General features: G+C 51.6%; 1 protein-coding gene across 2 annotated transcripts in view; it reads left to right on the forward strand.

Annotated features, from left to right (window-relative positions):
* The window catches only part of PUF60 (poly(U) binding splicing factor 60), a 60,172-nt gene that overhangs the window by 26,636 nt on the left and 9,900 nt on the right, over nucleotides 1–23,636 (forward strand). Inside the window, exons 2-7 of one of the 2 annotated variants that reach the window (XM_090040977.1) lie at nucleotides 13,139–13,234; nucleotides 14,957–15,046; nucleotides 16,078–16,128; nucleotides 20,213–20,374; nucleotides 20,761–20,853; nucleotides 21,709–21,922. In XM_090040977.1, the coding sequence (XP_089897103.1) occupies nucleotides 13,139–13,234; nucleotides 14,957–15,046; nucleotides 16,078–16,128; nucleotides 20,213–20,374; nucleotides 20,761–20,853; nucleotides 21,709–21,922 (706 nt within the window). The remainder of the gene's footprint in view (nucleotides 1–13,138; nucleotides 13,235–14,956; nucleotides 15,047–16,077; nucleotides 16,129–20,212; nucleotides 20,375–20,760; nucleotides 20,854–21,708; nucleotides 21,923–23,636) is intronic. The other variant, XM_090040978.1, reaches the window with a different exon arrangement.

Below are 23,636 nucleotides of genomic sequence, written 5' to 3' on the forward strand. Positions count from 1 at the left end.
GTATTGGTCCAAGCACCGAGCCCTGCGGTACCCCACTGCCCACACTCTTCCAGGTCGAAACCAACCCATCCACCACAACTCTCTGGGTGCGACCCTCCAGCCAATTCTCCACCCACCGGACTGTGCAGTAATCCAAGTCACAGCCCCGTAACTTGTTCACCAGTATGGGGTGGGATACCGTATCAAAGGCCTTCCTGAAGTCCAAGTATACGACATCCACCCCTCCTCCTGCGTCAAGGCGTTTTGTGACCTGGTCATAAAAAGAGACTAGATTGGTCAGGCACGATCTACCTGCCACGAACCCGTGCTGGTTTCCCCTCAGCATAATTTGTCCTGCCGGGCTCTCACAAATGTGAGCCTTGATGATTTTCTCAAAGATTTTTCCAAGGATGGAGGTGAGACTGACTGGCCTATAGTTACCCGGGTCCTCCTTCCTCCCCTTCTTGAAAATGGGAACCACATTGGCCCTTTTCCAGTCCTCCGGGACTTGACCCGTGCGCCACGAGCGTTCAAATATTCCCGCCAGTGGCTCTGCAATGATGTCGGCCAGTGCCTTCAGTACCCTCGGATGGAGCTCATCCGGGCCTGCCGACTTAAAGGCATCCAGTTCTTCCAAGTGACCCTGCACCACCTCAGGGTCCACGCATGGAAGTCTGGTGCCTTGCTGCTGCCTCCCTACACTCCCAGTGAGAGACTTGTCGTGCCTCTCGCTTAGGAGCACTGAGGCGAAGAACTCGTTGAGGAGTTCAGCCTTGTCCCCTCTGTCCGTCACCAATTGTTTCTGTCCATTTAGCAGAGGTCCTATTCCTCCCTGGGCCTTCCTTTTACTCCCTATATATCTAAAAAACAATTTCTTATTGTCTTTTACTTGGGTTGCCATCCTCAGCTCCATGGTAGCTTTGGCCTGTCTAACTGCCTCCCTACAAGCACGAGCAGAAGAGGTATATTCCTCTTTGGTGATCTCTCCCTGTTTCCACTTTTTATGTGCTCCCCTTTTGGCCCTTAGTCTGCCCTGGATTTCTCTGGTCAGCCAGGGAAGCCTCCTGGCCCCTTTCCCTCTTTTACCTCGCACGGGGATCGTCTCGCTTTGTGCTCGAAGGATAGCTTCCTTAAGGCACAGCCACCCTTCTTGGGCTCCCATCATTTCAAAACTACTGCTCTGCAGTGCATCCTTCACTAATCGCCTGAGTTCGCTGAAATCAGCTTTCCTAAAGTCCAGCACGTTCACCCTACTGGTTACCTTACCCACTCGACGCCTTATGCTGAATTGTACTTTTAGGTGATCACTGTCCCCCAGATGGCTACCGATCTGTAGGTCCCCTACTATGTCATCCCCCGTTGCCAATACCAGATCCAGTAAGGCATTCCCCCTAGTGGGACCATGTACCTCCTGCGTCAGGTGGAGGTCCTGTACACAGGTTAGAAACCTGCGTGAGCAGTGGGACTTTGCTGTCTGTGTCTCCCAGCAGATGTCCGGGTAGCTTAGGTCCCCCATGACCACCGCCTCTTTAGCTTTTATGGTCTCTGAGAGTTGCCTCAGGAGCCCCAAATCTATTTCTTCCCCTTGATGTGGGGGTCTGTAGCAGACCCCTACCACCAAATCCTTTTCTCCTTGCCCCCCATGTAGCCTAACCCACAGTCCTTCTACTTCCTCATCCTTTGATTCTGTCTTGATGAGGGTTGATGTATATTGCTCCTTAACATAGAGCGCAACCCCTCCCCCCCTTTTCCCCACTCTGTCCTTTCTGTACAATCTATAGCCCTCAATATGTACCGCCCAGTCGTGGGATGGATCCCACCAGGTTTCCGTCAGCCCCACTAAGTCGTAGTTGTTTAGTGCAACCAGGAGCGCTAGTTCATCCTGCTTGTTCCCCATGCTCCTAGCATTAGTATATAGGCACTTGAGCCCTGTGACTGGTGCTTTTGCTACCCCCTCGCTCCAAGTCCTAAAAGGCTTTTTGTCTCTAACCTTCCCGTTCCTTACCTGTGCCGTATTGCTGTCCACCCCCTGTCTTTCACGTTCCCAAAGCTCTCTTTCTTCAGGCTGGGCTGTCCTTGTGGGTGCCACCTGGTTTGGTGGTCCACAGCCTCCCCCACCCTCATCTTCCCCTCCCCCCGACGAGCCTAGTTTAAAGCCCGCCGGAGGAGATCCGCCAACCTGGAAGAAAACACACGCTTACCTTTGGGGGACAGGTGAAGCCCATCCCAGCTGAGCATGTCCCTCGTTGTAATGTGTGGGTCATTGTCCAGGAAGCCGAAGCCTGCCTCGAGACATCACTGCCGAAGCCGCCAGTTGGTCTCTCGGATGCAGTTCTCATGCCGTCTTCCGCGTCCGTTCACTGGTAGGATGGAAGAGAATACCACCTGTGCACCAAATTCCCTCAGCACGCCGCCCAGAGCCTGGTAGTCTGCCATCAGGTGATCGGGGGTTCTCCTGGCTGCATCATTAGTACCCACATGGACAAGGACCATGGGGTAGTAATCGGTGGGCTTGATCCTGGCCTGGATTACCTCCGTCACATCCTGAATCTTAGCTCCAGGCAGGCAGTAGACCTCTCGTGCTGAAGGGTCCTGGCGACAAATGGGCCCCTCCGTACCTCTCAGGATGGAATCGCCTATGACGAGCACTCTTCTCCTCCTCTTCTGGGTCCTCTCGGATCTCTTGATCTGTTTGGAGTGTGAAGAATGTGGGAGTTCTTCCTGCCCAAGGGTTTCCTCCTCCCTTTCCATCTCCTGCAGAGTCGCCAAGGCCTCGTACCTGTTCTCCAGTCGGACTGGAGAAGCTTGTACCTGCTCGCTGCGAGCCGCTCCGGTCCTGGCTGTGACCGTCTGCCACTCTGCTGTGGAGGTCCTTCCCTGGGCTGCTTCTTCCTTGGGTGCCTGGTCCTGCAGGGAAAGGAAATAACTGTCAATTTCTTCCTCCGCCTCCCTGATCCCCCTCAGCCTGCTAACCTCCTCCCGGAGCTCCCTCACCTGTGCCTCCAGAGCCCTAAGCCGGGCACCTGCCGGACAGGTGTGGGGGCTCCCAATCTCTGCCCCTCCCGGCCCTGCTGGGGATCCCCCGCAGGCCGGGAGGTAGGGGGACATCAGCTCCCCCATGGGCTCGGTCTGGGTGGAGGCCTCAGACCAGCCCCGGTTAGCCTTGTCCCCCTGGGCAGAGGCCCTAGCAGCACTCCTCGTATACATCCTTCTAAGCTGCTATTTGTAGACCTGTGTGGTGTCTACATCCTACCCGTACAGGAGTCCCACTCCTGGCCCTCCCAGCCCGCCCGCCTGCGCAAACGCTGGCGCACTCTTACAGAGCGCGCCTGTTTGCGCGCTCTGTTCGCGCTGTGCGGCTCGGGAGCGCGGCTCCCTACCGGCTCAGCTATATGGGACCCGGAGGGCTTCCCCTCCGGATCCGGCTCAGCTGTGCCGAGGCCCTCCGCCCCACTTACCTTCGGGGGATCAGCTGCTGCTGCCCCCGCTGCCGATTCCTCTGCTGCTGCCGCCGCCGCCGCCGCTGCCTCGGGTCAAAAGTTAGTTATGGGGCACACGTGCGTGTGGGACACACGTGTGCCTAACTCCTCTCCTTCCCGCTGCTGCTTCCCGAGTGAGGGAACTACGTCACCCTGCGGCTTTGAACCTGTGGTTTGAATTACTACATCATCCTAGCCAAGGTTTTCTCTAGTCAGGTGTTGAAAACCTCTAAGGATGGAGACTCCACCACTTCTCTGGGTAACCTGTGTTCCAGTGTTTTACTGCCCTCCTAGTGAGAATTTTTCCTAATATCTAACCTAAACTCACCTTGCTGCAACTGGAGCCCATTGCTCCTTGTCCTGTTGTCTGCCCCCACTGAAAACAGTCCAGCTCCATCCTCTTTGTAGCCCCCTGCAGGGAGCTGAAGGCTGCTATTAAATCCCACCTCAGTTTTCTCTTCTCCAGACTAAATCAGCCCAGTTCCATCAGCCCCTTCTCACAAATCATGTCCCCCAATGCCTGAACCATTTCCATTGTCCTCTGCTGGACTCTCCACCTTGTCCACATCCTTTCTGTAGTGAAGGGCCCAAAACTGGACACGGGACACCAGATGGGGGCCTTCCCAGTGCTGAATAGAGGGTAAGAATTGCTGCCCTCAGTCTGCTGGCAATGCTCCTACCAATGCAGCCCAGGATGCTGGTAGCCTTCTTGGCACAAGGGCGCACTGTTGGCTCCTGTTCAGCTTCTTGTTTCCTGTTCCCCCAGGTCCTTTTCTGCAGAGCTGCTGCCCAGCCAGTCGGCCCCCAGCCTGTACCAGTGCATGGGATTGTTCTGTCCTCAGTGCAGGACTTTGCACTTTTCCTTGTTGAACCTCATGAGATTCCTTTTGGCCTGATCCTCCAATGTGTTGCGGTCACTCTGAATCCCTGTCCTACCCTCCAGCATATCTACTCCTCCTCTCAGCTTGGTGTCATCTGCAAACTTGCTGAGGGTGCACTCCAGCCTATCTTCCAGGTTGTTAATGACAGCATTGAACAAAATTGGCCCCAGGACCAACTCCTGGGGCATTCCACTTGATATCAGCTGCCAACTAAATATTGAACCATTGATTACTGCCGTCTGAGCCTGATGCTTCAGCCAGGTTTCTGTTCCCTTTACAGTCCATTCATTCAGCCTGTACTTTCTTTGCTTGCTTGCAAGAATGTTTCATAGTTGTTAGGGTTGGAAGGGACCTGAGCAGATCATCAAGTCCGACCCCCTGCCATGGGCAGGGATGAATGGTGGGGTCAAATGACCCCTGCTAGGTGACTATCTAGCCTGCTTTTGAAGACCCCCAGGGAAGGAACGAGCACCACTTCGCTTGGAAGTTGGTTCCACATCCTAGCCTCCCTGACTGCTCTCAGTCAACTTGTGGCCGTTATTCCTAGTTACTCCTGGTAGTGCTCAGGGGAACAGGGACTCTCCCATTCCCCACTGGTCCCCCCTGGTAAGTTTATAGACAGCCACCAAATCCCCTCTCAGCCTTCTCTTGTTGTGGGAGACCATATCAAAAGCCTTGGTAAAATCAAGGTAGACCACATCCACCAGTCTCCCTGCATCCACAGAGCCAGTCATCTTGTCATTAGAAGGCAACCAGATTGGTCAGGCATGAATTGCCCTTGTTGAATCCATGCTGACTGTTCCTAATTGCTGCCGCCTTCTGAGTGCTTAGAAATGGGTTCCTTGAAGTTTTGTTCCGTGATTTATTTTTTTTTTTCCAGGGGCTGAGGTGAGGCTGATTAGACTGTAGTTCCCTGGATCCTCCTTTTTCCCTTTCTTAAATATGGGCATTATGTTTGCCCTTTTGCAGTCATCTGGGAACTCCCCTGATCACCGTGTGTCTTCAGAGATGATGGCCAGTGGCTCTGCAGTCACATCAGCCAACTCCCTCAGCACCCTTGGGTGCATCCCATCTGGCCCTGTGATGAATAGTGCTGAACCTGTTCTCGCCACTGAGGGCTGCTCCCCAAACTATGCTGCCTGATGCAGTAGTCTGGGAGCTGATCTTGCCTGTGAAAGTAAAAAAAAAAAAAAAAAAAAAAGGCACTGAGCAATTCAGTCTTTTCTGCATCCTCTGTCACAAGGTTGTCTCCCCTATCCAGTAAGGGACCTGCACTTTCCCTCATCGTCCTCTTGCTACCAACATACTTGTAGAAACCCTTCACATCACTTGCCAGCTGCAAATCCAGCTGCACTTTGTTTTGTCTTGTGTTGCATCTGACTTGACAGTAGTTTTGCTAAGAAGTTAGACGGTGGATTTGTATAGCATGGTTTGATCCTGCCTCAGCCAGGGGTTGGACTGGATGACCCTCTGGAGATCCCTTCCAGCCCTACTTCTTTCACAGAATAGGACTTTTTACCTCAAGAGCCATTTTCTTCGAATTCGTAAAGTACTCCAAGATCCATCTGTGTAGTGAGGTTGCTCATATTTAAAACACCTCAAAGTGGGATTACAATAGAACCCAGAGTTGTTTGTCTCTGGTTCACAATCTGTCTAATGCATTGCATGCTGCTGAATTAAATGCAAGCTGCTCAGCTGACTGCTGTGGCTTTTATAGATTCATAGATGCTAGGGTCAGAAGGGACCTCAAAGGATCATCAAATCAGACCCCCTGCCTAGGCAGGAAAAAGTGCTAGGGTCGTGTGACCCCAGCCAGGTGCTTGTCCAGCCTCCTTTTGAACATTGAACAACGTGTCCACCCAGCGGCTGTGGGGGCACGACAGTGGCGGGAGCATGGTGGCAGTAAGCGATGAAGCTCCTGCAGACACTGCCGGTGCTGTCAGCAGCGGGGGTGGAGGGGTGGTGAGTGCTGACCAGGGGCTAGCGACCACCCACAGACATCAGCAGTGGCCAGTGGTGTCAGCGGCGAGGTGGCGAGCGGCAGCTGCCCACACTGTCGGTGGCGCCTTTTTGTAGAGTGTGCACCCCATGCTCAGGGTGCACGCGCACCTGCATGCACCTCCTACATGTTGCCCCTGCTCTTGAAGACCCCCAAGGTAGGGGAGAGCACCACCTCCCTTGGAAGTCTGTTCCAGATTGTGGCAACCCTAACCATAAAAAAGGTCTTTCCAATGTCCAACCTAAACCTAGTCTCCATCAGTTTGTGGCTGTTGTTTCTGGTTATTCCAAGGGGTGCTCTGGTAGACAGAGCTTCTCCTAGTCCCTGCTGCCCCCCCCGGTGAATTAATATACTACCACAAGATCCCTCCTGAGCCTTCTCTTGCCTTTTACTTTAAAGGGTGCTGCTACTCTGATCCCCTGGATCCCACCAGTGGTGCTGAGCAGTTGATTGGAGAAGCAGTGCCCTCTGAAAACCAGGAAAGGCTGCGTTTTTACAACTTGATGCCCCAGTGCACCTTGGATAAATACTGTACGGTGTTCTGCAGGGATACTTTGCGGTGTTCAGTAGGGAAAAACGGTTAGTCTTAGTCCTCTCTAAGAAAAGCTTCATTTGGGGGGGTGTTAATGAACACCAGTTAGGAAAGTTTGGACTTTCTACCAAGCCAGTTTGTCTAGTCTGCACAAACTGCCCCAGAATCGCTGGCTATTTCTAGTCCTTAACTCTTGTCCTAAAGATTTCCTCTAGACCTGCCCTTTGTACTGTTCCTTGTCCTGCACTGCATGGTCAAGTCTGCTGCCAGATTATGGCATATTCCCATGATGACAACAGATCACTGTTCTCTTGTGACTGTATACCCCCATAGCTTTCTTTTGTACCCCCACTGCAAAATGAGCTCTGCCACCCTACTGTAAGTCCTCTTTGCACCAGTCAGTACACCTGCTGACGTAGGTGATGGCGGTCACGTAGACTGAGGGAATACAGGTCTGGAGGAAGCCACATCATAAACAGGCACTTTGTTTCTTACACTGCAGTTTTGGTTGAAGTATGCTTAGAATATATTTTTGAAGGCTCTTGCCTGCTCCTGGGGGTAGAGTTAAAGCTGTGGGAAGGGGTTGGCATGTACCACACCTGTTTCTAGGTTTTTCAGGGATTTAAATTGGTGTCCTTTGGCATAGTTTGCTTAAGGAGACTTGGGAACCAACTTCTCCACTGTTGCATTAGTGATGTAAATTAAAGATATGTGGCCTGATCTTAAGCTTGCAGGATGCCAGGCCATCAGGATGGCTGGCAACTCTAGTCTAGAGTCAAAAGTTGCCCTTCACATGCATCTTGAAGTGGTTCAGTATGCCCCAGTATGCAGTTCTTGTGGGGAGGCTGCAGTACTATAATCATAATGCTTTAGCCATGGGTGTAAGTTTTGAAGGACTACTGATTACAGCAGAGACTGAAAACAACATGTCTGAAAACAACATTAGTGTTTTGGGGTCTTGCATGTACTTTTGCTTCATTGAACCATGTCACATGGTAGAAGGGGATACTGTACTGCAGTGCATGGGGACTGTGTAGCAGGTCAGATTCCTGTGCTGTGGGCATACAATAAAATGGACACAACAAATGTAATTTTTATTCTGCAGGTGGTATACGCAGGCATTCTTTGCTTTTCCCGAGTCTGTTGTGTGAAGAGTTGCATGTATACCTCGTATCTCTTGCAACAGTTGGCATTGCTGCAGCGCTTAGGAGCACAGTTGTAGATGGGGACCTACTTAATTTGCAGTTTTACAGATTTTTGTGCAAAATCCAGGATTGTGAAATCGACAACAACAACAAAATTTAATAAAAATAAAATGCTGGCTGCAGTGGGAACCAGTAGTCCTCACTGCTGGGAGGGGATGGCGCTGGCTGGTGGGGTGGCACGAAGGGCAGCAGACAAGATGGCGGCTTCCCCCTCCTTCCTCCGCCAGGGCCTCTCCTCCAGTGCGTGCCCAGGGGCCGAGCAGCATGAAGCGCAGCCAGCCCCTTGCCCTGGGCCTCAGCCAGTCAGGGGTCACCAAGGGGTGGGGCTGCCATGAAATTGGCTCTGCATACCACGAGCAAGCCGTGATGTATGTAGTTTCCTAGCTGTAGACTAGCTCCCCACATGCCAGGGACTCTACAGGCACGGTACACCAAGAGTCTTAGAAGTCTAAGGCGATGGATCTCAGAGGGGTACAGAGTCCCCCATGGAGGCTTCAGCAGGCAGCAGTTTCTGCCTTGAAACCATTGCTGGGTGGTCCTGTGGGATTTCAGTGCACCTTTCCTCGCCAAAGACCTCTGTGGCGTGTTGTGGCATCATCTCAGATGATTATGCTTACTGTAGTTAACTAGAGAGCAGCTCAGAAATGCTTGTGGCAATCCATTTTTTAAAAAAATTTATTTATTTATTTTTTAAAATCAAGTTTCTTCCCATAATTGTTTTTCCCGCTTCTTCCCCGTCACCAAGCCTGCTGTTCAACCCAGGTCTTTGGCCGGGCTCCAGCAGCCGTGTTTGTATTCATTGCTCACCCCAGTGGGCAGTCCCAGTATGCAGATTCCCCTCTGCAAAAAATTCTCAGTGAGAGAGTTGGAGCTCTCAAAGCAGCTGCTTTCCTCCCTGTCCCCCTTCCCCTCTTCCATACTCTGTTCCAGTTTCTTAGGTTTGATGTTTTTCTGCCATTTTGCTTGTGATTTTTCTTATGGCAAACGATAATGCTTTAAACTATGAAATGTCCCATGAAAAGGTTGGGTATAGTGTTACACTCTGACGCGGAGCTAGCGCTGCTGGCTTAATGGCTTTCAAACTCTCTCTTTCATAATGACCCCCACAGATTTTGAGTTTAGAAGACAGAAAGGCTCAGGCCCTGAAATGGGGCAATATCTTGCCATTTCTTACTCTTGAGGATACAGATAGCAGATGCCTTCTTGGGGGAGCGTGATGGAGGTGGAAAGATGCTCTGTTCAGAGTTGCTTATATATTACGTCTTGTGCCTCCCCCCTCCCCTCCCTCACCCTGTTGAGCATGCAGATGTATGGTCTGGTTGTCTTCACTGCAATGTGTTGTTGCTGAGCAAGGGACACTTCTGGTGGGCAGCCCAGCTTAATACAGCGCTTTTTCTGCTGGGAACAGAGTTACCGCTTGTTGACAGAGGTGTTTCTGTCTTAACCTTAGGTGGTCCAGTTCTTCCATTGGCATGATCCTCTTTCCTAGTTTCTAGGGTCGAAAGGGACCTGAGCAGATCATTGAGTCTGACCCCCTGCCATGGCAGGAAAGAGTACTGGGGTCAAATGACCCCAGCAAGGTGTACATCCAGCCTCCTCTTACAGACCCCCAGAGTAGAAGCCAGCACCACCTCTCTTGTAAGTTGGTCCCAGATCCTAGCCACCCTGACCGTGAAGTCACGCCTCCTGATATCTAGCCTAAATCTCCCCTCTGCCAGCTTGTGACTGTTATTCCTGGTCACTCCTGGTTGTGCTTGGGGGAACAGGGACTCTCCCAATGCCTGCTGGTCCCCTCTGACTAGTTTGTAACAAGCTACTAGATCCCCCCTCAGCCTTCTCTTGTGGAGGCTGAACAGGTTCAGGTCCTGTCACCTCTCCTCGTCGGGCCTGTCCTGCTGCCCCCTGACCATGCGAGTGGCCTCTTCTGGACACTCTCCATGTTGTCCACATACCTTCTGAAGTGCGGCGCCCAGAACTGGACGCAGTACTCCAGCTGCAGCCTGACCAGTGCCGCATAGAGGGGGAGGATCACCTCCATGTCATGCATCCACAGATGCATCTCAAGCAGGTCCAAGGTGCGGTTGGCCTTCCTGACTGCATCCCCACACTGCCGGCCCATGTTCATTTTGGCATCAGTGATGACTCCAAGATCCTTTTCTGCCTCTGCACTGACAAGAAGGGAGTTCCCCTGCCTGTAGGTATGGTGCCAGTTGTTTCTCCCCAGGTGCATCACTTTCCACTTGTTGGTGTTGAATCCCATCCTGTTCTCATCTGCCCACCTTTGTAACCTGTCTAGGTCCAATTGCAGCTTATTCCTCCCTTCTAGTGTGCTCACATCCCCCCACATCTTAGTGTCATCAGCAAATTTGAACTGGGTCCTTTTTACCCCCTCGTCCAAGTCACTGTTGGTGACCTATTTGACTGTGTAGGTGTCGACACCACAGTCCCCCAGTTTCTTAATGAGAACGGGGTGAGAGATGGTTTCAAAGGCCTTCTGGAAGTCCAGGAAGACTATGTCTGCTGCTACCCCTGCATCTAAGGATTTGGTGACCGGGTCGTAGAAGGCCACCAGGTTGGTCTGACAGGACCTGCCACTAATGAACCCGTGTTGGTTGCTCCTAAGCATAATCCCTCCCTCCCCCCCTGAAATCTATGGCTGCTGTCTGTCTCAGCCTGATGGCAGAATATAGCTGGATGTAATTTCTGCAGTGACCTCTACCCAGAGTCTTTCATTTCTGAAAGCTGGGATTCCCCAGTGCAGTGGGCTTTAGGTCAGATGTTTTTCCCTTCCCTTGGAGCCTTCCAGCATCTTAAGCAGTGGCTTTCTTACTACCCTCAGTGTTGGGCATGTGCAAGTAAGATGTTAACCTAGTGGAGGCAGATATAACTTTTGTAACTTGGACGTTTCCAGGCTAGATGCTAGTGGTCTTTTTAGTGGATTTTGAAGAAACCAGACCCTGGGTTATGGTGCTTGAAGTAACAAGCTGACTGCCTCAGCATCAAGGCTGTCCAGTGTGCAAATTCCTGGGGATCGCGTGCTGTACTTGTGGGGGCTTTGTGCACAGGTGGCTCCTGAGCTGTGTGCTGTTCCAGGGCAGGGGCAGGAAACAGCAGGTGGAGGAGGAAGAGGGAGCCTGCAGACCCTAGCTGCTGCTAGGGTGGAGCAGTGGCTTGCAGGAGTCAGAGGGTTGCAGGTTAACCACTTACAGGCCATAAGTTGAACTGCCCAACCCTAAATACTGTGTTTGACTTGTGGTGGGGTGCAGATGATCATGAATGTTGCTTATTTTCTGTAAAGCAAAAAAAGAAAAAATCAGGTTTTCTAAAAATTCTAAACCTGGTGACAGTAAATAAAACTTCATGTACTGCCTTTGTGATTTTTTTTTTTTCTTATTAAGCATGTTGTGATGAGGGGGAAGAGAAGGAGAGAGGAACAGGGAGCAGCAGGCACTGGGGGAGTCGTTGTGGGCAGGTTGGCCCGGCCAGGCCTTTGGGAAGGCAGGTTGCAGTCAGAGGACAGTGGGGGTCAAGCAGGGAGTGGGTTGCCCCAGGACTCTGCAGTCTTGGGGTGGGGGGGCAGCCAGCCTGTGCAGCTCTGGGGATGGGGAGCAGCCACCCTGCCTGTGAAGGGATGCTGCTAGGATGGGGCAGGATACCAGGCTCAGGGGGCTCCCTGCTTGGCTTCTGTGCTGGCTGGGTACAGTGCAAATGAGAGCCGCAGCTGTAGGTTGTTGCCCTGGGCTCTGGGAACATCCGCCCCTTGGGTCCAAGCTGGCTGGGAGCCTTCAGTGCAGCAGCTCTGTGCAGTGCCTGCCCTGGCCCTGGCCCTGGCCCTGGCCCCTTGAGGGGAGCTGTGGGTGGGCAAGGCTGGGGCTGGGGTAGCTGTGGTGACTGTTCTTAGGGTCCAGGGGGATCCTGCGGTCAGGCCCTTGCACCGGGGATGGCTCTGCCCTGCTTGTACTGTGCCCAGCATGCAGGGAAGCCCTCCGAGCCCGGTGTCCTGCCCCAGCCAGGCAGCATCCCCACGTGTGCAGGGTGGCTGTGGCCCATCCCTGCAGAGCTGTGCAGGCTGGGCCAGGCCGCACCACAAGTGCTGCTGGGTACCCCTGCCTGCTTGCCCGCCCACCAGATCTCGAGCCCACAGAGCCCCAAGGCAGCCCCCACTTTCTGCCTACCCCTTGCCTTCCTAAGGGCCTGACTGGGTTGGCTTGCCCGCAGCGCCTCCTCCCAGACCACCCAGACCCTGCCTTGATTGCCTGGCCCCAGCACTCGGCATCCCATTACTGCCCCACCTGGGCAGGACGGGGTGTCTGCCTGCCTGGGCCTAGGGCTCTGCCACCTGCTGGAAGCCTCCAGGGCAGCCACCCTGCGCAGCGCATGCCCCAGCCCCAGCCCTGTCCACCCGCACCTTCCTGCAGGGCAGGGGTGGGCAGAATGCAGCCCACGGGGTCCCTAAAAAATTTAGAAAATTAATATTTATCTGTCCCTGGCTGCCTGTCATGCGGCTTTCGATGGCTTGCCAAAACTCAGTAAGCAGCCCTTCAAACTGCCCCTGCTCCAGGGGCCTGCCGGGCTGGAGGGCGCAGTCTTGGAGCAAGAGGCAGGGGCAGTAGACCACACAGTAGAACACACGGGCTCTGCCCCAGTGCCTGCCACGGCGCTGGCACTGGGACTGATGGCTGCACGGAAGAGCCCAGAGGAGCAACTTAAAAAAAAAATATATTAACAGTTTTCTTGCATGCTTCCTGGCATGCTTGGAAAAAATGCCTCTACGTGCCACTAATGGCACATGTGCGGGGAGTTGCCGACCCCTGGCTTAGGTGATGGAATAAGCTCCCCAAAGGAGGTAACTGGGATATTTGATAGGAAGGTGACATGAGACTTTGCTGTGTTGGAGTCTGTAGGAGATTTCTGACTTTCTGTTTTTTCTAACTTAAATCCTCTGGGTTGCTGGGGCCAATTGGGCTCAACATGTTTGGGGGGGCAGGGAAGGGGAGAAAGCCTGGTAGTTTTCTTGAGGCAGACTTTCATGGTTTCTGTTTTGGGTTCTTTCTCTGCTGCAGGGGACAGAGTCCATAAAGATGGAAAATGGGCAAAGCACAGCAGCCAAACTGGGACTTCCTCCTCTCACCCCAGAACAGCAGGAAGCTCTTCAGAAGGTGAGTGACCCTAGTGTGCCCTTCTTTTTTGGGCACTTTCTAAATAGTAACATCAGACTTACTGCTGTGGAGCCATGCCTTCCTGTCAGGAATAGGTCAGGGTAATGACCGTATTTGCCTACACTGAGCTCTGACAGTGGTGCTCAAAAATATGATGCTACGTGTTGAATTTTTGTGTCTTCCTTCCTTTGGTTGGGTGCTCCTAGTAGCTGCATGGGAACATATGAGGTGTTTCTGTAAAAAGCTGGCTGAGATATTAGTAGATAACAGCTTTGGTCTTACTGTTTTGAGTCCAATGATGATGAGATGCTGCTGCTGCCTGAAGTCACTGTCAGGTGTAGTCTGGACTTCACAGACTCCAGAAATGCTCCAGCTGAAGCCTCTACAACATTCACACTAGAACACGCTGCAGAATCTGCTCTTTTTGTGCCCACCAGCAACTCATTTGTCATTTTGTTATAAGAGGACATCTATTACACTGCAGATACGTTCATCCTTTTGAGCCAAGTTATTTGAATTATAGAACAAAATTCAGTCAAACTGATTTGTGGCTGTTGATCCCACATGTACAGCTGGTCCAGGACCTCTGGCTTTTGTTCCTGGTGGGAACGAGTGATACCTGACTTACTGTGAGGAGAGCAGAGTTGGGAAAGGAGAGGGAAGAGAACTAAATCGGGAAAGGTGGGAACTATGGTCCAGGTCTCCCAGACACTGGTAAGGCAGGGACAGCACTGTGCTCAATAGGTTTGGTGTGAATGTTCCCATAATGCTGAAGCTGCTTGTATGTCTGTGTTTGGCTCGCAGTGCAAAACGGCCTCATTTCCTCTGGCTGCTCCATAGCTGACAGATGTAAATCCCCTTGTCCGTTTCCAGGTTTCCGAAGCACACGTCTCAAAGCCACGGGTTAGAGCCTGCCGTTTCCAGGCACCTCCCAAACACGTACCGCAATGGAAAGCAGGTGCCTTTGAGTGGGGTTGGCTTAATCTGTCTGTCCTGTCCTTTGGGAGTAGGCACATCGTAGGATATGAATGCCCCCTTGATTAAGAGCCTCCATCTCAGCATCATTGGATGTTAAGGCTCTGTGCTTCCCAGAATGATGAAAGGCTGGGTAGAATAAAACAGATCAGCCTTGTGGCTGCAAGTCATGGAACTGATGGAGAGAGCTAGAATATGCAGAAGGATCCGTGGCTTCTGCTCACTAAGCTAGTGTAGGCTAGCTCTGACCAGGTATGAGAGGGTTGAGCTCAGTCCAAGGACTATAGATGGGGAATAGGATCCCCCCTTTGTAAAACCTTTGTCCAGATGTTCTGAGTGGAAAGGACTTGAAGGAGGCGAGGCTATCTGTCCTGCCCTCATCCCAGCAGGTAAGGTGCCATGGTGGGTGTTGAGGGGCAGAGGGAGGAAGAGGGAGATGCTGAGTGTGTAGTGCATGTTGCTTTCCTAACCCTGCGCCTGCTGCAGACTGAGTCCGCTCAATCCTCTGCTCAAGCATTGTGCTGTATTTCAGGGCTCACGACTCCAAGATGCTGACCAAGACCTTAGTAAGCTGTGGGCCATTGGCTAACGTACAGCGGCTTAGTGCTTAGGGCCGCAGCACCGGAAAGCACCACTGACAGCCAGCTGTGTGGTTTGGGGAATGGTGTTGTATGGAGTTAAATGTCTCTCCCCTGCCTTGGGTGGAGTCCTGCACCTTGTGACTATGGAGTCTGTATTTCCTCCTAGGCCAAGAAGTATGCGATGGAGCAGAGCATCAAGAGCGTACTGGTAAAGCAAACCATCGCCCACCAGCAACAGCAGCTCACCAACCTGCAGGTGAGAGACCCCTCTGAGCCCATCCCCTTGCTCTTACTCTCCCCACAAGGTGAAGCCCTTTATGCACTTAGAACCAGAGCCCAGCCTTGAGGTCTGCCTGGAGCCAGGTACTTTCACTTCTGTTTCCACAGTGAAATTGAAGTACATTGTCTTCTGCCCGATCAAAGAAACCTCACCTTCTGATTGGAAGATAGGCCCCCACTTTGCCCTACCCCAAAAATAGGCAGGTGGCCCAGGGGAGGGAGATGGAGGTGGATGCTGTCTCTCCTGTTGGCAGGCTAGACAGTCTTTTCAGTTGCCAGAAAATCAAACAATCTGCTATGAGTTCCACAGTCAATCTGCATCAAAGGTGGTGTCTGGGGTTACTGGGAACAGTATCCCCTCACCATCCTTTCCCTGCCAGAGGGTGCCTCTGTCTCGTATTCCTGGCAGTGTCACCCCATAGATTCCTGCCATGAACTCTGGGGAATTTGCTCAAAATTCCAGTTGGTTAGACCTGCGAATGTCTGTGTCTCAGGAGACGCCCCTCAACTGTTGTCTAAACCTCCCTTCCTTCTGAGGTTTAACCACATCTCACTGCCTCCTGCTCAAGGATAAGAAGCCCAGCATAATGACTGGGGGTGTTGGGTATATTTAAACAATGTGGGAGTGAGATGTACCAGCCACATTAGGCAGCTCTGGCCTTTCTGGGCTTTGTGTGTTTCTGGGCAGCTGTTCCAGTTGAGGGGCTCCCAGTAATTGCTGGGGGTGAATCAATGACAGTGGTTACAGAGGTTACTATTGCCTTGAGCCCCCCTGGGAGAAGACCCTGCTACCTGAGGCAGTGGCAGCAGCACACCTCCACCCAGAGTTGGGACTGGAATCTGCAGGGTCCCAGCGCTGGACAGTCCTTGGGACCAGGCAGTGAGGGGCAAGGAAGGAGAGGCCTCTCTCACAGGTTCCCTGTGCCGTCGCTCTCTGCTTGAGTTTTTACAAACAGCCATAGTATGCTCAGCTCCAACAGACTGAACTCTGTCTTTACTGTCTTTCAGATGGCAGCAGTGACAATGGGCTTTGGAGATCCTCTCTCACCTTTACAATCGGTCAATAGACATATTCACTTCTTCTTGGGCACTTTGTCTTAGTCAGGGCCTAGAGTGGGGAAGTATTTAGTGGTAATACAATGCTCTTACCTCAGCCCAGCACAGCCCTCCCACATACCCACCTGTTATGGACAAGCACAGCAAACAGAGACAAAGTGTAAACTCCCCAAAGGAAGACCCTGGGCTGGGTGCAGTCTGCTGTGACGCTGGCAGCCGGGGCTCCGGAGTCAGTTGGCAAAGAGCCTTAGATTTCGAGCATTTCTGAACACCTGTGAAATTGTGGGAGCTGCATTTCTAGGGATGCTACAGTTCTGAGGTCCTGACCCAAAAGTAACTGCCAAGGTAACTTGCAAATGGGCAATTTGTTAAAAACAGCACACACCACCAGAGACCTGGCAGCTAAGGTGCTGGGGAGGATGGGGGCACTACAGGCTTGCCAAGCAAGTTTTTAGACCAGATATGAGACTTCTGTCATGAGGTGCGCTTTTCTATGTTGGGGTGGGGTATGTATGTCTTCAAGTAAAGGACTTGCAGGGTGAAGAGGGAAGAACAGCAGAATTACCCAGACAAGCAGTGCAGGTCCCTGGTGCTGGGAGTTTCTAATCTGCCATCACAAAGAGTTTAAAACATGGAGTTATCCTTCCCCTCCCACCTGAGACGCATGGGATACTGGCCATTGTATACTGTGCACTCCTCATGCAAAGGGTCACCTGTAAATGTTTTCCTGTCTGGCTGGAATGCAATATTTCTGGTTGGTGTAAAATGCAACCTGGAGGCCAGTGCTCCAAAGTGAAAGAAGCATTAAAACTAAAACCACCTGGCTTCCCTCCCTCCTTTAACACTGCCACGGTAGGTAGCATGCCAGCTGGACAGCCAAAGATAAGTTTTTTGTTTTGTTTTTTTTTAATGGGGAAAAGCAAGCTTGAGTGGAATAGGATGAAACATATCTGCCTGAAATCAGTACAGCCAGTTCCTGAGCTCTGGTGCCCAAGAACCCTCTAGCAGTTAACTTAGACACTTATTTGATGGCATCAACTCCCACATCACATCCTCTACTTGATTGTATTTTGCAGCCTGTGTCGTGCACAGATGAATAGCATAGATGAAAAGCATGCACTGACAGTAGGAAATGTTTTGTTAATAGGGCTCTGGAGGTTAATCATGGGCTTAGTATTGTAAAAACTTTCCTAAAAAATGTCTCCCTCCTACAAAGAGCCAGTTACTATTGTGGGAGGAGCAGAGAGCCTAGGAATCAAGTCCTTGCTGTGAATTAGCCATTGCAGAGTGTTACAAGCTCTGTGCAGTTCAGATTCCTTTTTCCTGCAGTTTTGTGTTGAGTCTTGTCAGGAGTGTGAACAGCAAGTACATCCTCCATATAAGACCTCATCTTCTCTGCTCGAAAGAGCTCCTAGCTCCTACTTGAGGGAAATGTGCCCTGAGCCCTGCTCCAAGCTCTGTGTCCATGGAGCTCCATAAATGGAATGTTATGCTGGAGGGTTCCTCTTATTGCTTTGGACCAAGATGGGCACGCTTTCTCTGCTCCGTTGTATTGAAATTGCAGAGGATAGCCATGATGTTTCATTTGCACCTTCATTTTGAGCAGCCTTAATAACCCTCTTCAGTATTTAATTAACAACACTACACAGACAGATAGACTGCCCACCCTGGGGGAAGGGAAGATACCTTAATCTCACCTTACAGCTGGGGAAGCAGAACAGCCAAGGGACTGGCCCAGGGTTGCAAATAGCAGTCTGTGGATCAGCCAGGTTTTGTATTGAGGAGTCCCTGGCCCCTAATCCTGTGCTCTGTTCCTGCTGCCTTTAGTTTAACTCAGTGCTGCTGGTCCCTTCTAATAAAATGCATGTGCCTGTTGCAGCCATGGTCCAGCTCATCCTTAGCTTTGTGCCCCAGATCTGTAACATGGGAGTTCAGCTCTTTTGTTTCTGCTCCCGCTGCTAGCCTGCAGAATGGTGAGAATGTAGATTTCCCACTGAGGTTGGCTGCCATGGGAGGACTAATGTTATCAACCTTGTCTCTATCGCACAAGTAATTACAGGAGAAGGGAATGCCTTCTTTCATGCACATGCCTTTCAATCCCTCTGCCTGGGGCAAGGGCCTCAGTATATAGGCTGCACTGTCTCAGCAGAGATAACTTGGTTAGGGAAAATGGGGTACAAAGCACTGCAAAGGCAGTGGCTCCATGGGTGAGCTAGATAGCTGGAGGCATGGGGGAGCAGGTAGGCTTTACCAAAAGAATGGTGTTAAACTTCCATATGGAGGGAGTGAGGGTCTAGGTGGTTCTGGTTTTTAAGCACCAAGGCTCAGAGAGGTGGAGGGTTGCTGGGGAGACAGCACACTAGAGAAATCTACTTAGCTGGCCTACAGCACACATGTGCCATAGTTCTACCTGGCTCATAGCATGCTGCAGGTATTGTAAAACTATTGATTTAAAACTATAAAATACACAATCCCTATTTAGAGGTGAAATGAACCTGTTTCCTTTAATCACTCCAGGTTCAGTATTAGTCTGGTATCTGGAAGTCCAGCAGTGTGGGTGTGAGAACCTGGGTTGAAGACAGTGGCTCTGTCCCCTGGAGTGCTAGGAATCAAGCTTGGGTTGCTTTTACAGTTGCAGACCGCTTCATCCCTAGTCACAGTGACAGGCTGACATGCATTTCAGCATTATGCCTGTTGTAGGGTGGGTTTTTGATCTGCTGCAGACCTACTGTCTCTTGTGACCCTGTTGCATGAGAGACCCTCTGGCAGCTCCCTCTGCTACCATTTGAGTTGTGGCATCCCTAGAGAGGACACAGAAGTCTGAGCTCATTGTGCTCACGCTTACCATGGAGTATTCCACCCAGGCCAGGCATGGAACAGAAACCCTTCTTCCTGAGAGGGGCCTGACTTCTGACCTCCCCACTTTGGTGCAGGCCCCTGCAGAACTGTGAGGGAGGGAGGCATTGAGCTTAATGCTGCTTTTGTCCTTTGTAGCAGTTCTTACCCCTACATTTGTTCCAGCTGTTCCATGCAGAGTAAGGATGAAGCCCTGTTCAAGTCTCCAGTGCCATCATACACTATTGCTCATCATAGGGAGCTGCCTCTGCAGAGATTTCCTTTCTGCCTTGGTCCCGACGCACACTGCTCAACCAAATCTATGATCTTAGTAGACAGGACCTTCCTAGGGGGACGCTTCATCTGTAACAGCGGCCTTAGAACAGTAGTGTGGGTGGGAATGAATTGGAGGAAGCTGCCTTTAGAGATGCCCACATAGGAACTTCTGGGTTCTTGCAAACAGATTTTCAGGCAGATTCAGAAAAACTAGCACAGAGGCTTTCTCTGCACTGAGACAGACAAGGACTGAGTTTGTGGGGGCTGCACCCCTGTGTGTGCCAGTAACAATGGGAAACTCCAGCTACCAGCACCACACACTTAACTAGGACAGCAGTTTTATTTAATCACTGGATTTTGCTTTGATTTTTTTTTTTGAACTGTGCAGATGTGGTGCTTGCTATTGGAATTTTCCCTGCCTGGGGAAAGGGGACAGGAGGTGGCGGTGTCTGGAGCTGCCCAGGGTGGGAGGGAGTGGTGCCCAGACCCTTGCTGCCCAGGGGGAGGGAAATGAGAGCAGGTGGTGCCCAGGACTGGATCTCTTGCTGCCCCTGGGGAGGGGAGGGATTGCGGATAGCACCTAGTGTTCAGTCCCTTGCTGCCTGGAGTGGGAGGCTGTTTTAGAATCAAGGCATTTCCTCCTCCTGCAGGTGTTGCCAGGATGTAATCTCGTCAGGGTGGGTTGGACCCTATGAGCCATGGGTTGAGTTAGGCCTGCTGAGGTGGCAGACCCTATCAGAGATTTGACTGTGCCCCTGGGAGTGAGCCTTACTGCTGCTCCACTCCCCAGCAGTCTGAGCACTGAGCAGGAAATCGTTTCTCAATCACTACATGTGTGCCAGGCTGTGCTGCAGCCAGTGGGGAGCTGCCTGCTGTTGTGTCACAGCTCCTGGGGAGGGTGGGGCAGGGGAGAGAGCTGTCCTGACATCCAGGGCCACCCTTTGACCTAACCAGCCAGTTCTTCTTTCCAATACAGATGGCAGCTCAGAGGCAGCGAGCCCTGGCCATCATGTGTCGTGTGTATGTGGGCTCCATATACTACGAACTGGGAGAGGACACCATTCGCCAGGCCTTTGCGCCGTTTGGACCTATCAAGAGCATTGACATGTCCTGGGACTCTGTTACAATGAAACACAAGGTTGGTGGGAGAGTCCCTGGTGCTGGTTTTCCTTTCTTTGTCCATGCTTGTTGTGTTTACCTCAGGAAGAGGGTAGCCTTTGTTTCTGCAGTGAAGAACAAGTTACTTTAGCAAGATCTCCTTGTGGGACTGAGTCAATCAGCCGCTGCTCTACTCAGGCTTGTAATCTTGCTATAAGTTGCAGCAGTGACCCAGATGGCACTGTACAGTTTGTTAGCGGAATGCCAGGGGTCTCTCCAGAGCTTTTTAGTGTTTACCCTCTCCTTTGCTTTAGTGTGCTCTTGGGAAAGCCCTGAGAGTGGATTTCCTGGCTACAGTAGTTGATATCAGGGCTGTGTGACCAGCTGCAGTGGGTACAATTTAATAACATTTTCCCTTTCTCTTAGGGCTTTGCTTTTGTGGAATACGAGGTGCCTGAAGCTGCGCAGCTGGCCTTGGAACAGATGAATTCTGTCATGCTTGGGGGAAGAAACATAAAGGTGAGTGACGAGAGCTTACATTACAAGAGGGGCGAGTCTTGTCATCCACTGATGCTTGTTTTAATGGGATGGGACTTTTCCAGTGTCCAAAGGAGCCAGGCCTCTAACTTCTGAAACCTTTGAATTTTCTGCTGTGAGCATAGATGTCTTCAGCAGTCCACCTGGTTCCTCCACTGGAACTCTGTGGTTCTTGTTTCCTGCCTCTGGGGAAGGCACCCATAGAGTGTCAATTATAATCTAGGGCAGTGGTATCAGCCTCTGCTCTCCTACCATTCATTGAATAGAAGCCCTTTGTGAGCAAGGTGGAGAGCCTTGCAGCACTTTATCCTGCCTGTTGGCAGTAGTGTAGACCTGAAGGGAAGGAAGGGAAGAATCTGCTGACCGAGGTTGTGTATAGAACATGTCTGTATGTGAGCAGTGAGGGGCACAGAGGCTACGTTAACTTGTCCCATGCTAGAAGAAAGGGGAATATTTAATACAATCCAAAAAGAACAAGGGAATTGAACTCTGTGTTCACAGTCAGTGAGTAAGCGATTGCAGATAGAGATGGAAGGTGTTGGAGTTCTGTTTGCAGTGTCTCTGGCAGGCCAGCAGCCATCTCTGATAGTTTAGTGCCAGCTTTGGTAGGGGTTTTGGAGGGCTCCAGAGAATGGTATGGAGGCTCTGTGTTGCAGAATTGTTCGTACCTAGTAGACGGTGAATTGTGCCTCTTGCTAGCTGCAGTGTTGTGAAAGAGGTTCCATGATTTGAACAGAGGTTCAGGTTCTCATGTATCAGTACTCCCCTTGATGTCCAGGAAGATTCCTGATGCTGCCCCGCCAAGTATTCACAGGGCTTCTTGTTTATTTTCTGCAGGTTGGAAGACCTAGCAATATTGGGCAGGCACAACCAATCATAGACCAGCTAGCAGAGGAGGCACGAGCTTTCAACCGTATCTACGTGGCATCGGTTCACCAGGACCTTTCGGATGACGATATCAAGAGTGTGTTTGAGGCCTTTGGGAAGATTAAATCCTGCACACTAGCCAGGGATCCCACGACAGGGAAGCACAAAGGCTACGGCTTCATTGGTAAATTGGCTGTTCTCATGCATGGGGTGGGGTTGGGTGTCCTGTTGGAATTTGAGTGGTGTGCACTCGATTGTCAGAACTGCTTTAGGTATGGGATAGAAAGGAATTTGGAGGTGGCTCATGGCCTGGACTTAGAAGGCTGCTCTTTGCCCTTGGCTGACAGATGGATGTTGTGCTGCTCAGCTAGTGTCTAGTGTGATGGGTCTGTTAGGCTGTTGACAGATGTGAAAAAAGCCCAAAAAACCCCCCCAACCTGTGGTTTACTGGAAGAAGCACCATGTTAGTTCGACCTGGCTCTGAAGCACCTGTATAGGTCGTGTCATTCAGCAGGGCTTTTTGGCACTTTTATCTAAAGCTGATTCAATTGCCTGTTAGATAAAAACACCAAAAAAGACCTGCTGAAGCACTTGGTATCTACAGACATCGGGTGAGCCAGGTCAAACTAACACAGTGCCTCTTCTGGGCATGTTTCATAGTTGGTAGGGTCGGAAGGGACCTAAGTAGATCAGCTAGTCCACCCCCCTGCCATGGCACGAAAAAGGACTGGGGTCAAACGACCCCGACAGGGTGTTCATCTAGCCTCCTCTTAAAGACCCCCAGGGTAGGAGCCAGCGCCACCTCTCTTGAAAGTCAGTTCCAGATCCTAGCTGCCCTGACTGTGAAGTCGTGCCTCCTGATGTCTAGTCTGAATCTACCCTGTGCCAGCTTGTGACCATTATTTCTAGTCACTCCTGGTAGTCCTCGGGGGAACAGGGACTCCCCCAATGCCTGCTGGTCCCCCTGACTAGCTTGTAAATGGCCACTAGATCCCCCCCCTCAGCCTTCTCTTGTGGAACAGGTTCCGGTCCTGTCACTTTTCCTCGTAGGGCCTGCCCTGCTGCCCCTGATCATGCAGGTGGCCCTCCTCTGGACCCTCTCCATGTTGTCCACATCCCTCCTGAAGTGCGGCACCCAGAACTGGACACAGTATTCCAGCTGCGGCCTGACCAGTGCCGCATAGAGGGGGGGAAGGTCACCTCCTTGGACCTGCTCGAGATGCATCTGTGGATGCATGACAGGGTGCTGTTGGCCTTCCTGACCACGTCCCCACACTGCCGGCCCATGTTCATCTTGGCATCAGTGATGACTCCAAGATCCTTTTCTGCCCTGACAAGAAGGGAGTACCCCAACCTGTAGGTATGCTGCTGGTTCTTCCTCCCCAGGTGCAGCACCTTGCACTTGTCTGTGTTGAATCCCATTCTGTTCTCATTTGCCCACCCCTGTAACCCATCTAGGTCCAATTGCAGGCTATTCCTCCCTTCTAGCATGCCCACTTCTCCCCACATCTTAGTGTCAACTGTGAATTTGAACAAGATGCTTTTCACCCCTTCATCCAAGTTGCTGATGAAGATGTTGAACAGTGCAGGCCTGAAGACCAAGCCCTGGGGGACCCCACTGCCCACATCCCTCCAGGTCGAAAATTATCCGTCCACCACCACTCTCTGGGTGCAACCCTCCAGCCAGTTAGTGACCCATTTGACTGTATAGGCATCGATGCCACAGTCCTCTAGTTTTTTAATGAATATGGAGTGAGAGACAGTGTTGAAGGCCTTCTTAAAGTCCAGAAATACTACATCCACTGGTACACCTGCGTCTAAGGATTTGGTAAACTTGTCGTAGAAGGCCACCAGGTTGGTCTCAGGACCTGCCTCTAATGAACCCGTGTTGGTTGCCC

Source organism: Crocodylus siamensis, chromosome 3 (assembly GCF_052110815.1).
Source record: "Crocodylus siamensis isolate JL-2025a chromosome 3, ASM5211081v1, whole genome shotgun sequence".
Lineage (NCBI taxonomy): Eukaryota > Metazoa > Chordata > Crocodylia > Crocodylidae > Crocodylus > Crocodylus siamensis.